Source organism: Teleopsis dalmanni, chromosome X (assembly GCF_002237135.1).
Source record: "Teleopsis dalmanni isolate 2A chromosome X, ASM223713v2, whole genome shotgun sequence".
NCBI classification, from domain to species: Eukaryota; Metazoa; Arthropoda; class Insecta; order Diptera; family Diopsidae; genus Teleopsis; species Teleopsis dalmanni.
Genome location: NC_051848.1, coordinates 50,512,185 through 50,527,093, shown reverse-complemented (window position 1 = coordinate 50,527,093; position 14,909 = coordinate 50,512,185). Strand labels below are relative to the sequence as shown.

Here is a 14,909-nt window from a genome sequence, read left to right as displayed (position 1 = left end):
AAGATAATTTTAAGCAAAAGATAAAGTTGAGATAACGAAAAAGTGAAATGACAGTTGACTTTAATAAAAAACGGTAAAATATTATGAAAGTAATGCAAATTTTTAAATTTGAACACAGAGAAAAAACAAAGTTTTTTTAATTTAAAATAGAGTGAAAAATAATAATCCACATACCTGAAATCCAGTAAAGCTAATAAAACTACTGAATGCCATATAATAATCAACTTTTAAAATTTCCCAGATACAAATGGTTTTTAAACTATGTAATTTTTAACATTCGATTTGTAAACAAAAAATATATGATTACCTTAATTTGGCAGTATGAACACTATCGAAATTAACTTAATTTCACTTTTACAAAATTAAGGAAATTTGGCTGTCGGAACATAGATTAGAAAAGAATACATGATATATTTTGAGATATTTTTCGAGAAATTTCGATGTGACTACAACATGTGTGAAATTAATTATTGTGAATTTATGTATTATTATTATTGTTAGGGGGATGTGGCACTGCAACCGTTGGGTCTATTGTGCGCCCTTCTGGGCTTAGAGTAGGTCTTTAAGCCCTGTTGCGTCAATGAAAAGTAGTATAGAACCTACTTTACAGAGTTTTATTGCCTCTTCCGTAAGAATATACATTCCTAGGACCCTATTTCGTATGTGCATTAGAGCAGAGCATTCTAACAGCACATGTGTGGCCGACTCCTCATTCTCTTCACAGAATCTACAGTTTGCATCCGTAAGTATACCCTGTTTTGTATACCCAGTTTGGTGTGTTATTCTACAGTGCCCTGTTAGGATTCCTGTAATGATTCTAAGTTTCTTGTTGTTATAGGTACCAATAAGTGATTTGGATTGTTTTAATCCTGGTATATTATCCTAGTAATCCTTTTTTTCTGGTTCTCCTTTATTTTTAGGAGAGAAAGAAGCGTACTATTTCTAGTTCACAAAAAAGTTCCGGCCCCATCATCGGTGTGGCTGCTCCTTTTCTGGCTAGTTTGTCCGCATACGCCATTATGAATTTTTGTATGAATTTATTTATGGTTATTTATTTATTTATTATTATTTATTCATTTATATTTAATTTATTTATTTATGAGTACATGATATACTTTAAGATATTCTTCGAGAAATACATGATATATTTTTAAATATTCTTCGAGAAATTTTGTTGTTACTACAACATTTGTAAATATATTTATTGCATATTTATGTATGAATTAATTTATTTATTTATGATTATTTATTTATTTATTATTATAAATTAATTTATATTTAATTTATTTATTTATGATTAGATGATATACTTTAAGATATTCGTCGAGAAATTTCGATGTGACCACAATATTTTTTAAACTTATATATTGTGAATTTATGAATGAAAATATTTCGTGCAAAGAATATTATTGACTGTCATATTGACTGAAATAGAGTTTAATTCAGTAATCTTTGACTTTGACGTTTCGCTATTTGAAGAAGGAATTTGTTCAATTATAAAGGTAGTGAAGTGCATAACGGCAACACTTATTCACGTTAAAAAAAGGTATTGTCAATTTACAATTGCCATTAGTCTCGTGTATAGGTACGTGTTGAAAGCTTTGCTGTTTGCGTAGCATCATTAACTGTAAAATTACTAAAAGTAAGTACACGTATTTTTACAATTAACTTAAAGTGAATATAGTTTTATTGACAAAGGGATGAACCCCTTTGTCATGTAAAAAGTTTATGTGCAATTGCTTACAGCGAGTGTCTACATGTTTTGCGGCGATTTTATTAAGTTAATATGTTTTATAGTTTTGCTGAGTAAAGTGGAAAAAACTTATATACACCGCACACATACACAATTTATTATGAATATATGTATATAACTGCTTTAGGATATTGAAATATGCAGTAATAATGTTCACAGTGATTATTTACATTTGACATTTATGGAAGTAGTATGTAGCAATGGTGAAATTCAGTTTTTTATCGCACATAACTATCATTTCTTAAGCAACAATTAAAGCATTTATATACCAAAAAAATTATGTCGTCACCATGATCGTAAAATAACTGACTTTACAATTTCATATAATATCTATTCAGTCGTTGCTGATAGGAGTATTAAATTAACCTTTTTGCTGTGTGCTTTTTAATATAGAACAAATATGTGTGACAGGAAGTGCAAGAAGTGTGTTTTTTTGCCTATAATGCGTGTGCAATTTCAATTAACTTGATTACTTTTAATTTGTGTGCGCTGCACTTTTAAGTCTATTCTATCTACATATCTATGTGAGTTGTGGTAATGTAATTAATTGGTAATTAATTAAGTCCTCTAACTATAAAAGAAATTTTAATAAAAATCCATATATAATTAAAACAACTAATGGCGAACAAATAAAATAAAAAATGCGAACCGTTTCATGTCTGTCGTCTCCCAGGAACACAAGAAAACGGCTCTAAAATATCAATCGTGTCTGAACTATAACTAGCGCAACATATATTTCCTTTGGTGTCGTTAATCGTCTAGACAAGCAATAATACAAGACAGTTAAGCTGAAAGTGTAAAGACTTTAGGCTGTTTGTTAAACAAAATGTTGCATCTTGGAACTGTTTATTCCCCTTCCTTCCTCCAAATACATAGAATGCACTAAACTAAATGTTTTGTTTTAGTTCGAGGCCTGACTTTAAAATGTATGGTCGACGGAACTGCTGTTTCCTACTCGTATTGCTTCTTCTTTAGTAGTAAAATGTTATGGTTATATTTTTAAAATACAATTTAAGGTTGCTAACGGGTTTCATTACAGGTCATTATGGCCTGAAATATCACCTTCATAAACTACAATTATCTGCTAATTCGGAATGCAGATTATGCCTCGAAGATGAGGAAACTACTAGGCATATACTTTGTGACTGTCCAGCTTTAATAAAGTACAGAAGAAACTTATTTCATATGCAATTTTTGCTACCAGAACAGATTAAGAGTTCTTCTCTTTGTGTAATCAATAGTAAAATGCGTACAATAGAACTCTTCTGGCCGCAATACCGGCTGTTAAGCAAAAGCTTTAATAATAATAATAATAATGTGATAGTCTTTAATGGTATATTTTGACGTATGCTATGCACCTCTAGTATAAAAAAATGTTTATACTTAAAATACTTAAACTTATTTCATGTCCACATATTGTTTGGTTTAAACTTTTTAAAAAATTTTATTTAAATTTGCATGTAAACTTAGGTCTATGGAATAATTTTGTTCTAATGTGCTTTCAGTATTTAAAATGATTTATGATAATGCTTCATAATATGATTTATAATAATGCGTTACATGTTCTGGAATCTATCTCTGCAATTGCCTTTATATAAAATGGTTTAATGTGTTTTAGACATTATTTTTTCTAGTGCTCTGTAAGCATTAAGAAAGTACAATCAAACCTCACTATAGCGAACCTCCCTATAACGAATTCCTCTCTATAAAGAAGTTTTGTTAATGACAAAGTGATTTGCATATATTTGAACCTATCTATAGCGAACCTCTCTATAACGAAGTTTTTTGTAGGCACCAATGAAATCGTTATAGAGAGGTTTGATTGTATTTTACTTTACGAAAGTAAAGGGTTTAACATGATTCATACACAGCAAGCATAACATATAGGCACGACTAAGCTATAGATACTAAGCTCTTCATAGTCTTCTTGTCTAAATCCATTCCTTAATTTTTAATGTTTAATTTATATATAAAAATATATATAAACAATAAAATCTATAAATATTTTTTGAAAGATTAATAAGCACAGATAGGATTTTATTAGAAAAGTCTAGAAATAACTTTAAGAAAATATCGCTCAGTATTATCGATAATTAATAAATACTACTTTTTTTTCTTAATATTCATTTGATTAATAACGACAGTGTAAAGCGCTTTCGTTTTTCAAAAATTTCATTTTCACTAAAAACTGAATTCTCTTAATCAACAATAATTATTAAATAATAACAAATTATTATTAATTATTTATAAAGGTTTAGCATATATGTAGATTGGATGACGTGGCTAATAATACTTGAGCGTAGTGCAAACAGAGTAAAAACTGTCTTTTTTTTCTTTATTGTGTGACATTAGTTAGAAAATAGATACGTACTAACAACTTCTTTATTTCGTTTCATCGTGCTCCAGTTTTACAAACACTTGCCGTAAACTTTATAGAACCATAAGTAAAAACCTAAGTAATATAATATTCATAAGTATACATAATTTCGAAACACATTTTTTGTAAAAGAGTTTAATTGGAACGTTTTCACATTTATATCTTGTTTTTAATGAGCGCTCTGTGATTTACAAAAAATATGATTAATTTCTTTTATTTGCTTTAGTTTTCGCTATTCACATGTGTGAGAATTTATATTTAATTATATTTTTAAAAATATACTTTAATTGTGTTTTTTGATTTAAAATCTCTGAACTTTTTTGACAATATCTTGATTTCTATATTTATATGCTATAATATCTGTAAAAAGATATTAAACATCTGAAGGGAAAAAAAATAAATTGCATTTTTATAGATATTATTAATAATGCTATCGTTTCTTTTTCAGGAATTATTCAATTTATCTAGACAGTTTTACACAATTAATGTGTATTTACTTATTTTTGATTTATATATATATTCCAATAATATATACAGATCTGAGTATGCTGATACAGTTGGCTGAATAAGAAAAAATTGTGATGCGGAAATTTTAGAAAATTTCTATGAAATTGGCCATGTTAGCATGAAACGTAAAGCCAGCCAGATAAGAGAAAGTTTTTTCTTTTTTTGAAGTGAAACAGTCTCATGTGTACGATGATGAGTATGCATTCTCAATGTTATTTGAAACAGATTTATACTTTATACGGTCTTTATTTATTTTTTTCATAAAATATATATGCAACTATGTTGTTGTTGTTGTGAACAAAAAAGAATAAACAAAAAAATCTATCAGATATTTTACAGCTGGTTTATGATTCCGTTCTAATGTAAACACAGTAAGTGAATTTGTTAAAAAAACACAGTCACAGCCAATAAACAAAACTCCAGAAAAATGTGCGAACATAAAAATTCAAGTACGGCTTGACAACTGAAGTTGGCTAATGAACGCTGACTCTGAGCTTCAAATTTGGCAGAGCACGAGTTCGATTCCTAGTACTTGCAATCTCAAAAAAATTACTTAGGAATAATTAAATACAAGAATTATTTTCAAGCTCATTGCTGTTGGGTATTTGGAGATACTTGAAACAGCTGTATAGTCAGCCAAAAATTCTATTAATTAAAATAATATAAAAAAAATTTTGTTGTTGTAGTTCACTATTTTTTTGAAAACCTTTTTATCAGAATTTCTTAACACCTATGTACAACAACAAAAACTAAATCAGTTATTAAACATTTAAACATGTCATATGAAAAATAGCGGCTCATTGTCCATTTTTTTCAATATTTTCAAGCTATTCTACGTTCGGCCTTCGAATTTTTTTTAGCTTACTACCTTAATTATGTGTACTTTTTTCCAGGTTTTCTTGGAGTATTCTCAGTATTCTCAACAGTTATCAAGTTGGCCCAACAGCGGTCGAGTTTACGTCCGAGAGTCAAGAAACAGGTTTGCTATAAGTGTTTCCCGTTGGGTAACAACAACGAAACTATGTTGTTGTTGGAAGACCAGCATATTTTGTATCCATTTTCACATTTTCAATTCTAGTACAAAGCTAAGTATTTTGATAATCTTTTGTTTTGCTAGATCTTTCTGGGGATTGTTTTGTCAAATCTTTTAATACAAAATATTGATTGTGGGTTTGGAAAGAGGTCGACAATAATAGTTCATAATTTTATTATTATGTTGAAGTTATTTGAGCCAGTGCACTTAAGCACTTTTACTCTCTATTAACTGCGAGGTATCTTCAAAACCCCTCTTTATGCCTTGACTGGATTATTGTTTATCACTTCATAATTTTAGAAATATATAATAAATGTCTTTGCTGTTTCCAGAAGTAAGAAAGAGATTTTTTTTAACTAAAATTGCATTAAATCACTTAATATAAACTACCGATTAACGGTTTCAGAAGTTGTAGACTGTATACGACTGGAACTTTTTGTCAATATAAGGTATGCACCGATAAGCTCTAAAGCGATCAAAACAACAGTTTGCACAATATAAATTTATACTGAACATACCTTATATATAATATAATCTATAATTATTTTTATTAGGGAATAACGCTCAACAGCAAATCAATTATAACCCATAATTTTTAAATGGAAAATATTATTTTTATATAATATATTTCTTTTCTACCAACAAATATTTGAAAAATATTTTGTTGGTGTATTGTGATTTTTAATTTTTATAAGCATTTATTGCAGTTTTTATAAAATCAAAATTTGCAGAAAATTATTAAATTTTCGAAAAATTTTAAAAATGTTGAATTTATTTACTTCTGTAATCTCTTAGGAATATCTATATAGCTTAAGTCTAAAGTTTGAAAGATTAGATAAACATTTTTTGTGCCTATGCTTACTTTGAGTACATAATTAATATCATTTGTTAATAGTTTGTTTAATTTAGTGCTGTTTATTTTCTATCTTATAGATCCCAACATTTCAACATGAGTGACGATGCACAGGAGCCTACATCTTCCTCATCAACGCCGCCACCGCGACGAAGTGATAATATTCCTGCCAAACTTATACAACATTTCAAAGCAAACAAAATCAATGGAGCAATGTGGGCAACACGCGTCTTAACCATTTTGTTCACAGTGGCCTACGTTTTGCCAATATTTGGGTTAGTAATTGCTAATAAATTAATTTGAATTAATAGAAATATGGATATATCTTGTTTTTATTTTTTGTAGCAATCAACAAAGTGCTTTCAATAAAGTTTTATTATCTAATGCAGCCACATCCGCGTTACGTCTTCATCAGCGGTTACCAACATTTACATTTTCGCGTGAATTTTTGGGACGCTTATTTGTTGAAGATTCTTGTCACTACCTCATGTATTCTTTAATATTTTTTAATGTTCAACCAACATTACTTATCCTTATACCAATTGTGCTTTTTGCAGTGCTGCACGCAGCAAGTTTTTTACAAAATTTATTAGATGTCAGTATAAATTTCTTTTAAAATTTATTTATCTATTTTGTAATTACGTTGTACATTTTTTTTTCTTATTTTACATAAATGTATTTAGATTATTGGACAAAATTCATGGTGGGGTGCCCGCTTGCTTATATCATTAGTGGAGTTTCAAGCTGTCAACATCTTAAAAGCTGCTGCATTTTCTGAAATTTTCTTGATGCCTCTTGCCGCTGTTCTAACATTTATGTAAGTTGTCACATTATTTCAATTAATTTCCATAATTTTTTTTATAAAATGAAGCTGTAGTGGCTTCGTAAAAAAATTTGATTTATCAAAAGTCTCAGAGACTATCAATTTTATGTTAATAGTTTCAAGTATTATGGCCTTATAAGAAAGCAAATTAATAAAATATCGCCAAAGCTGCATGTCAAGTCTTAAAGTTAACAGTTTATGAGCTACAAACGTGGTCGTAGATACGTACTAGAATCGTATCTTTACAACAGGTATTTTAGTGTAAATCACAAATTATATACCTCTCCGAGTAAGCCTTTATATAAACGGCTCCCGAAATAGCATAATCGACACCTTTTCATACGTTCTATTTATTTCAGATACTCCTTACACTACTTCGACTTTGTGTCGTCACAAAAGTCTTTCAGAAGTTTTAAGGCAACTTGAAACTCGCTTCCTTCTATTAAAAAATGATTAGCCCAATTACATATTTATCTTAATGAACAAAAATGTCGCCATGCTACTTTCACTCTAAAAAGAAGTATTATCCTGATAATCAGTTCAAATAATAATCGATACATCAAGCAGGTACTGTTAGGATAGAAATAAACATATTACCAGCTCCCAACGGAGCGAAGCACCATGACCAAAGTTGATCTTTTGTGCTGAAACGGTACTGTTTCCCATTTAGGCATACATTTGAATACAAGGTTTACTACGCATTATTATTATTATTATTGATGTGTTCTAGCATTACATCAATTAGGTGTAAATTAAGAATTAGTCTATTTATTTAGTATATTTACATAGGATTTCCACAAATCTCGGTTTCTAGCTATATGTCTTAAGTCATTAAATGTTTTATTTAATTCCTTATTAACGCTTCTAAGCCATGTCATCTTGGAGCGTTCTCTGTTTCTTGCACCTTGGGGGTTCCATTGTAGCGTTACATGCACTATTTCGTTTGCGTCCTTCCGAAGGGTATATCCAATCCATTGGTATTTCCTGCGCACTATTTCTTTTTCAATAGGGATTTCTTTAGATATTTGCCATAAACAAACATTAGTTATCCTACGGGGCCACACCAAATACCGAAAATGGTAAATAAATTGAAATTGAATATAAGTTTAGGTAACCAGTCCAGTAGCCGACATTACACATATAACAACAAACAAATATTGAAGGTTCTTAATGAACGGCCGGGTGTACGTCCCGGAGCCACTCATCGCCAGCCGATGACCAAGTGCCGTTCGACATCTCCCAAAAGGGCTTCACAAGTAGGTTCCAGTGGACAAACGTTCATGTCAAAACATATGAAATAATATTTAACTTCGATTTTCTTTGAATGAAGGCAAAACAAAACGGTTATTTTACTTTTCTATGAGACATTTCACCTTATCTATGTGCCAAAGCTTCCTTATATAGAGTTTTATCCAGCTCTCTCTAATCTCGCATTCTATTTTTGATTTCCTTTCGCTTTTCAACAGTTTTATGAATGATAAGTGACAAATATTTTAGAAATTTATTTTCTTGTTATTAATTTTTTTACTTCTAACGTCTGTCTTTTGACTAGGAGAAGAATCAAAATCTTTAAGTCCCCTTTTTTTGCCGACATGACAGAGCTGACAGAGACCTGCAAAATCAGAGACTTGACCAAGACTGCTTTAGCGCCTTTTTGAGTTTCGTATACCGAATACAATTAGTCCACTCTGAATTTGGTCACTCTACCGAAGACACTGCTACTTTAAACACCTTTGGAAGTGCATTGTCATTCATCTTAATAATATAAATATACAGCGAAAACGCTAGATGCTCAATTCGGATGCGCTAGTCATCCCTAACCCGTAGATATGTAGAGCGTAAATTTTATAAACTAAAAGAAAATTAAACGTGCCAACTAAGCTGTGGGTATAGTAGCTCCTATGTTGTTGTTGTAACCCGCTGGGACCTCTAAGGATACACAAGACGATAACATGGGTAGGGAAGTGAATGTGTAGTGGTTGGGGGCGATTGAGCGATTTAGAGGCGGGGGGGCTTCTATAAACCATAGCAATTTCTTTCAGAGTGATATTGTTGTTATTTGAAAATATAAGACCTAGAAATCAGTTCAACATCCGAGCAACGCACATTTGCGGGCAGTAACCCATATACCTAACTCTAATAATTAATTAATTTTTACCCTTCTATAAAACATGATATTCCTTTTTTTTTATTTATACTTAAAAAAAATGCCCAAAAATTACGAAATGATATTTTTTAAAACTTTTTTTTAAAGCTTCCTTTACAATTGGTAGATGTCTCCACAGAGATAATTGATAATTAAACTTATATTAATATTTATTTTTATTTATAGACAAATATATTATGCACAAGTATATATATGACTATTTATTAAAATAAGGAAATATTTTATTTTATTGAACTAATAAGAACCTTTCAATCTTACAGGGGAAAAGCTGGTCTTATTACACCTCTTGTCTACTACCACTTTTTGGTTATGCGCTACAGTTCACGCCGCAATCCTTACACACGGAATGCATTTACTGAATTACGAATGACTACTGAAGCTCTGGCCTACAAATCACCACAATTTATTGCAAAAATATTGCGTGCACTGATTGCAGTCGTCAATCGTCTGGCCCCACAACCGCAGCCAGCAGCATCACAATAAACTTTTACTAATAACATCACATTTTTATACTCTATAAAAACACATGCTGAAGAAACAATCAAAAAACACTTGATGACCAGTTTTGATAGAAGTCATTTAACGATCACAAACGATCTTACAAAATTGAGGGGACCCTATTTGTTGGAGTATCCTGCTCTTTGTATTTTTAAAATTATATTATTTAATAGTTGTTTTCTTTCAAGTTAAGATGCGTGGTAGATTTGAATAATTTCTTTTATAATAGAATTATAGATATACGATTAAGTATAAGAGGTATTTATGATATTTTCTAATTGTTTTTCTTAGTTAATTTTGATTTCAGAAAATTTTATGTTTAAATATCACAAATCGTTATTAAGAATTAAATCATTGCGCTGAAAAATGTAAATTAATAAATGTATGACTATTTTGTCATGGGTAACAGTTAATTTATAATTATTAATTATTTAATGTGTTAATTTTTTCTTGCCACGAGTGACGTATATTTATGACGAAAAGAAATGATTTAAAAGTGAGACGGATTCGAATAGCAAAGAAAAGACAAGAACAAAAATTAAGTTCAAATTTAGTACATCGCTGTTTCGAGTATTGCCAAGTACTCATCATCAGTGGTCTTAGGAAGTATTCGAATTTCTTAATTAGTTTATAGTCCGTATATAATTTGTTTAGACTGCAAGTACCGGGCTTAGAACTCGTGCCTGTCAAATTAGAAGCGATGACTAATCGTGTTATTCCGCAAGTAGCGAAGGTTGGAAAAACTTTCAATGCTCAAGTACGATATGTGTTAAACTTTGACAGAATGTGTATAATAGTGTTGCCAGCGTGAAAATAAAAAAAATTACCGATTTGATAAGCACAGGAATTCAAAAAATTAAAATTCTCGTTCTTTTTTGATCACAAGGTATATATATATATATATATATTTTGTTTGTCAAGTGGTTTGTACCATAGTAAAAATGTACTAAAAAGTATTCATGATCATGATCAGCACGCTGAGACGAATTTTTCTTATCTGGATATGTTTCCTTAGTTTTTGAGATAAATTATTGAAATTTTTAGTTCAAGATTTTTAGAAACACTGAATTGATGAATAACTGGTTTTTGTAGCGCGCCTAGGTATACGACAAATATCAAAAAAACACATACCTGATTGTGTGTCCCCTTTGGTGGAAGCTTAATAGCATTTGGTCGACGAGTGGCTCCGAGACGTAGACCCGGCCATTTTGGGAACCACTGAATAACTACAGTTGGCTTGCTAATTGTGTTGTTAAAAATAATATGTCCATCGTAAATTTGTCTTTGTCAGATTTAATCGTTAATTATATATACTTTTATTTCTAATTTAAAAATCGTTGCCAAATATCTATATAGAATAAATATAAATACAAAGTATATAAATATAAAGTATTAGACCATCGGTTAAAATTCAATGTCTGTAGTTTTTCGGCTGTTATTGTTGGTGAGCATAGTGTAGTACTGTTTTAATGATAAATGGAACTATATTAGATCGCCCCTCTAACTGTTTTTAATTACTTTGCTGCAATTCAACAGTAGCTGAAAATGTAGTGAACAGTATGAACATATCTCCTCTTTTAGTGTTTTGTTCTGTAATGAATAGTGAATACGACCGTTGATCTATTAACAACATGAACATAACAACAAACAAACAACATAACCCCAACACACATGGGCAAACATATTATAGAAGTAAATAGAACAAAGCCATGCGGAAAATTCTTGTAGGCATCAATGTACTTTCCACAGGATTGATATATTTCCTAATTTATAGGGTTTTATTTCTTTAATATCGAAAAACGATTGTTCCCATAATAAGTCACTGTGTGATGTGGCATTGTCAGTTCTGATCACTGCAGTTACATGAATATCAATTATTTCTTGCGTGAAATTGAAATTATTGCTGTGGAAGATATATGGTTTTGAGAGGTTAGTATTATCAGCCACACAACAAGTTCTAGTTTGGCTTTGTAAACTGAGAAATTTTCCGGATGTTTAATTTTACGTTTCAGTAATGACAATTGATCATTAAGATCATGCAAATTATCACTATTGACATTTTTTTTGTCGGGTCACATCAAGGCTGTCCAAACCAGATGCGATCGCGGGCCAGCAGAAAAAATTCATACGTTCGTAGTTTTCGATAAAATAAAATTCATTTATTTGGTATACCATAAAAATAAAATAATGTTTTTCTACTAGTACTCCAAAAGAAAATGTTGCGGGCCGCACAAACAATAACCGCGGACCGCATGGGACCTGGTGTGGATTATTTTAGTATTTGGATTTTGTTTAGTATTTATTTTTATGTCCATAAAGTATAAGAGTATCATCAGCAAATGACATCTTTACTCTCGGGAACTCAAATTAAATGTAATGTAATGTATTCGGTTTACTACCTTTTAGTTTTCGTATGAAGAACTGCTGAGGTATTTTACATGAATGTACCAATTCTTAATATATCTTATTACTGCTACTAGGCTAGTTGGAAGTATATTTTATTCTGAATTGTATAATACTTACCCTACATCTATAAATATTCCGATACACAATTGGCCCGAAATTGTGAATATTCCAGCGAAGCATCCGACACACATTCTAAAATGAGCTCAATGTAAAGTCTTACAAGTTCCAAAGGGCACAGTCTTACACCAAAGCAACGAGAAATTAGCCTCGGAAGAGCAGTGGAGTTGTTATGCCTGCAAGAATTGTTACACGGGGCGAATTTCCAAACATTGTGTTCTTTGATGAGAACAATTTCTCCATTGTGCAGTTCATAAACTTTTAAAATTAAAATGATCATATTTACTGAACTGAACTCACTCCCGAAAATTTGAGACTACAGTAGCTACTCGAAGTAATTTTCCATATCATGTAATGGTATGGGCAGCTGAGACCACCGATAGACGTTCTTCAGTCGTTTTCATCGAGCCTGGTGTCAAAATCAATGCGATTTATTATTGGGAAAAAGTTTTGGAAGTTGTTTTAAAGGCGTCCAACAAGACTCGATACTGTCTTATAATGCTTGTGTGAATCAAGAATGATTAAAAAAATCATGTTCCCTACTTCATTTCGTATGAACGAAATTCGCCAGATGCTAATCCGATGGACTATTCCATCTGTCCTATTTTGAAGAGTAATGTGAGGACTAAAAAATATGATAGTATAGATGCGCTGAAAAATTCACTTGTTCAGGAATGATGTCATTCGTGAAGCATGAAATTTAGTTTAGAGTGAGTCTGAAATTTTGAATATTTCCACAGATTTTTGTGATTTGAATCAATAAAAAAAAATTTCCCACAAAAAAGATATGGCCGTTTGAATAGGTAATACTTCGATCACCTAGCCCTGTATATTTTCCATAGATATGCACAAATGACATTTCAATCGATGAAATCCAAAGTTTTCAGGAAATTCTTAAATGATGAATTCGCTACGTTGTTTATTCATAAGCCCTGTGAGTTGTTAATGTGGTGGATCTATGATATATTTATTCGAAAGCCGGATAATTTATTGTACTTACGTAGTTTCTTGAATAGAATAATCTTAGGACAATATTATTAAAAATTTTACTATTATAATCGTTCAAATTTGTGGTTATAATCTAAAAAACTTCGATAAGTCATAGTACCTGCGATATGTGCACTGGTACTTATTTTAATTGCACCTTTGGTTAGTCAGATTAGCATTTGTCAGATTCGACAACATTATTCCAATATCGACAACATTATTCCAATAAATGATATTGTTAATATCTGATATACTTTACATGTTCAGTCGAATTAAACTTACTTTTGTGAATCTTACATATGTAAGCTTTTAAGACGTTGGACGCATATATTATTATTTATTTGTATTTATTTGTTTTGCAAATGTTAAATAGTTCTTATCCATTAAGTCATCACTTTTCATGAGATACATCTGAGAGGTATGAGGCTAGGCAGACTCTATTAATTTGATTAAATGATATGTCGTGCATGAGAATTTATATTTATGAGAATATAAATATAATTATAGGTAGTATGGTAGACCTATAGGAGGATATTTAAGCATCAATAGCTCTACTAGTTAAAATTAGTTTTATAATTGATTTATAATAACACTTTTTTTATTATTTTTGATCTTTATATGATGTGCGTCAGTTTTTCAATATCTGGTAGCGTGATCGTATCAGCAATGCTGATCTTTGGGGTGTTACTAACCAAATGCCAACCTCTGCAGAAGTATACATGCGCAAATGGCATTGGATCGGTCATGCACTTCACAGATCCCCTTACAAGACTGATTGCCAAGCACTCAGATGGAGTCTCCAGGGAAGTTGGGCCGCCTGCTAGAACATGGCGAAGGAATTGCAAGCAGCAACTTATTCTTGTAACAAGACCGATAAACACGCAATAGAGTTCGATATAAGAGGATGTTGGAAGCCCTATGCTCCACTGGGAGAAATAATGTAAAAATACACTAAAATCTTTTTCTAATTGTTCTACACATTAAAAACGAAAATGTATTCATTGTTATAATTTTTTTATTTCGATCTTTAAAGCATGAATTTGATCAAAAGAATTACTTTAATAATGTTAGTAATGAAGGTTCCTTACTTTCTTATAGAAGTTCAATTAGAAAATTCTTGCTATGAAGTAGAAAAATTTTTCCAGAAAACAATTTGGTTGAAATATTAGTAAGAAGTTTGTAGTCATTTTCAGAGTAGAATTGGGGTGCGGTAATATTGAGGGTGGAAAACGAATCTAACCATCCCTGTGTACCAATACAAATTCAAAGGAATTTGATGTGCTGTTTCCGACAGTACATGTTCGCATAGTTATACAAGGCACTACGAGTCAAATGTGAAAGTCGATGCGGGTGCGAGGGAAAAAAGCTATCAACACTGACACGCACAA

The 14,909-nt window shown here is 30.8% G+C and overlaps 1 protein-coding gene across 2 annotated transcripts; it reads left to right on the top strand.

Moving 5' to 3' along the window:
- The first annotated feature begins 1,494 nt into the window (after nt 1-1,494).
- Nucleotides 1,495-10,438, top strand: LOC119689431 (Krueppel homolog 2). Of its 2 annotated transcripts, none has more exons than XM_038104260.1 (5): nt 1,495-1,642; nt 6,604-6,798; nt 6,869-7,118; nt 7,207-7,340; nt 9,774-10,438. In XM_038104260.1, exons 2-5 carry the CDS (start codon nt 6,620-6,622, stop codon nt 9,994-9,996), a joined length of 786 nt encoding a protein of 261 aa, XP_037960188.1. In that variant the 5' UTR covers nt 1,495-1,642; nt 6,604-6,619; the 3' UTR covers nt 9,997-10,438. The 2 variants fall into 2 exon arrangements, with proteins under 2 accessions (XP_037960188.1, XP_037960189.1); XM_038104261.1 differs by lacking the exon at nt 1,495-1,642 and adding an exon at nt 2,043-2,277.
- Nucleotides 10,439-14,909: the final 4,471 nt, after the last annotated feature.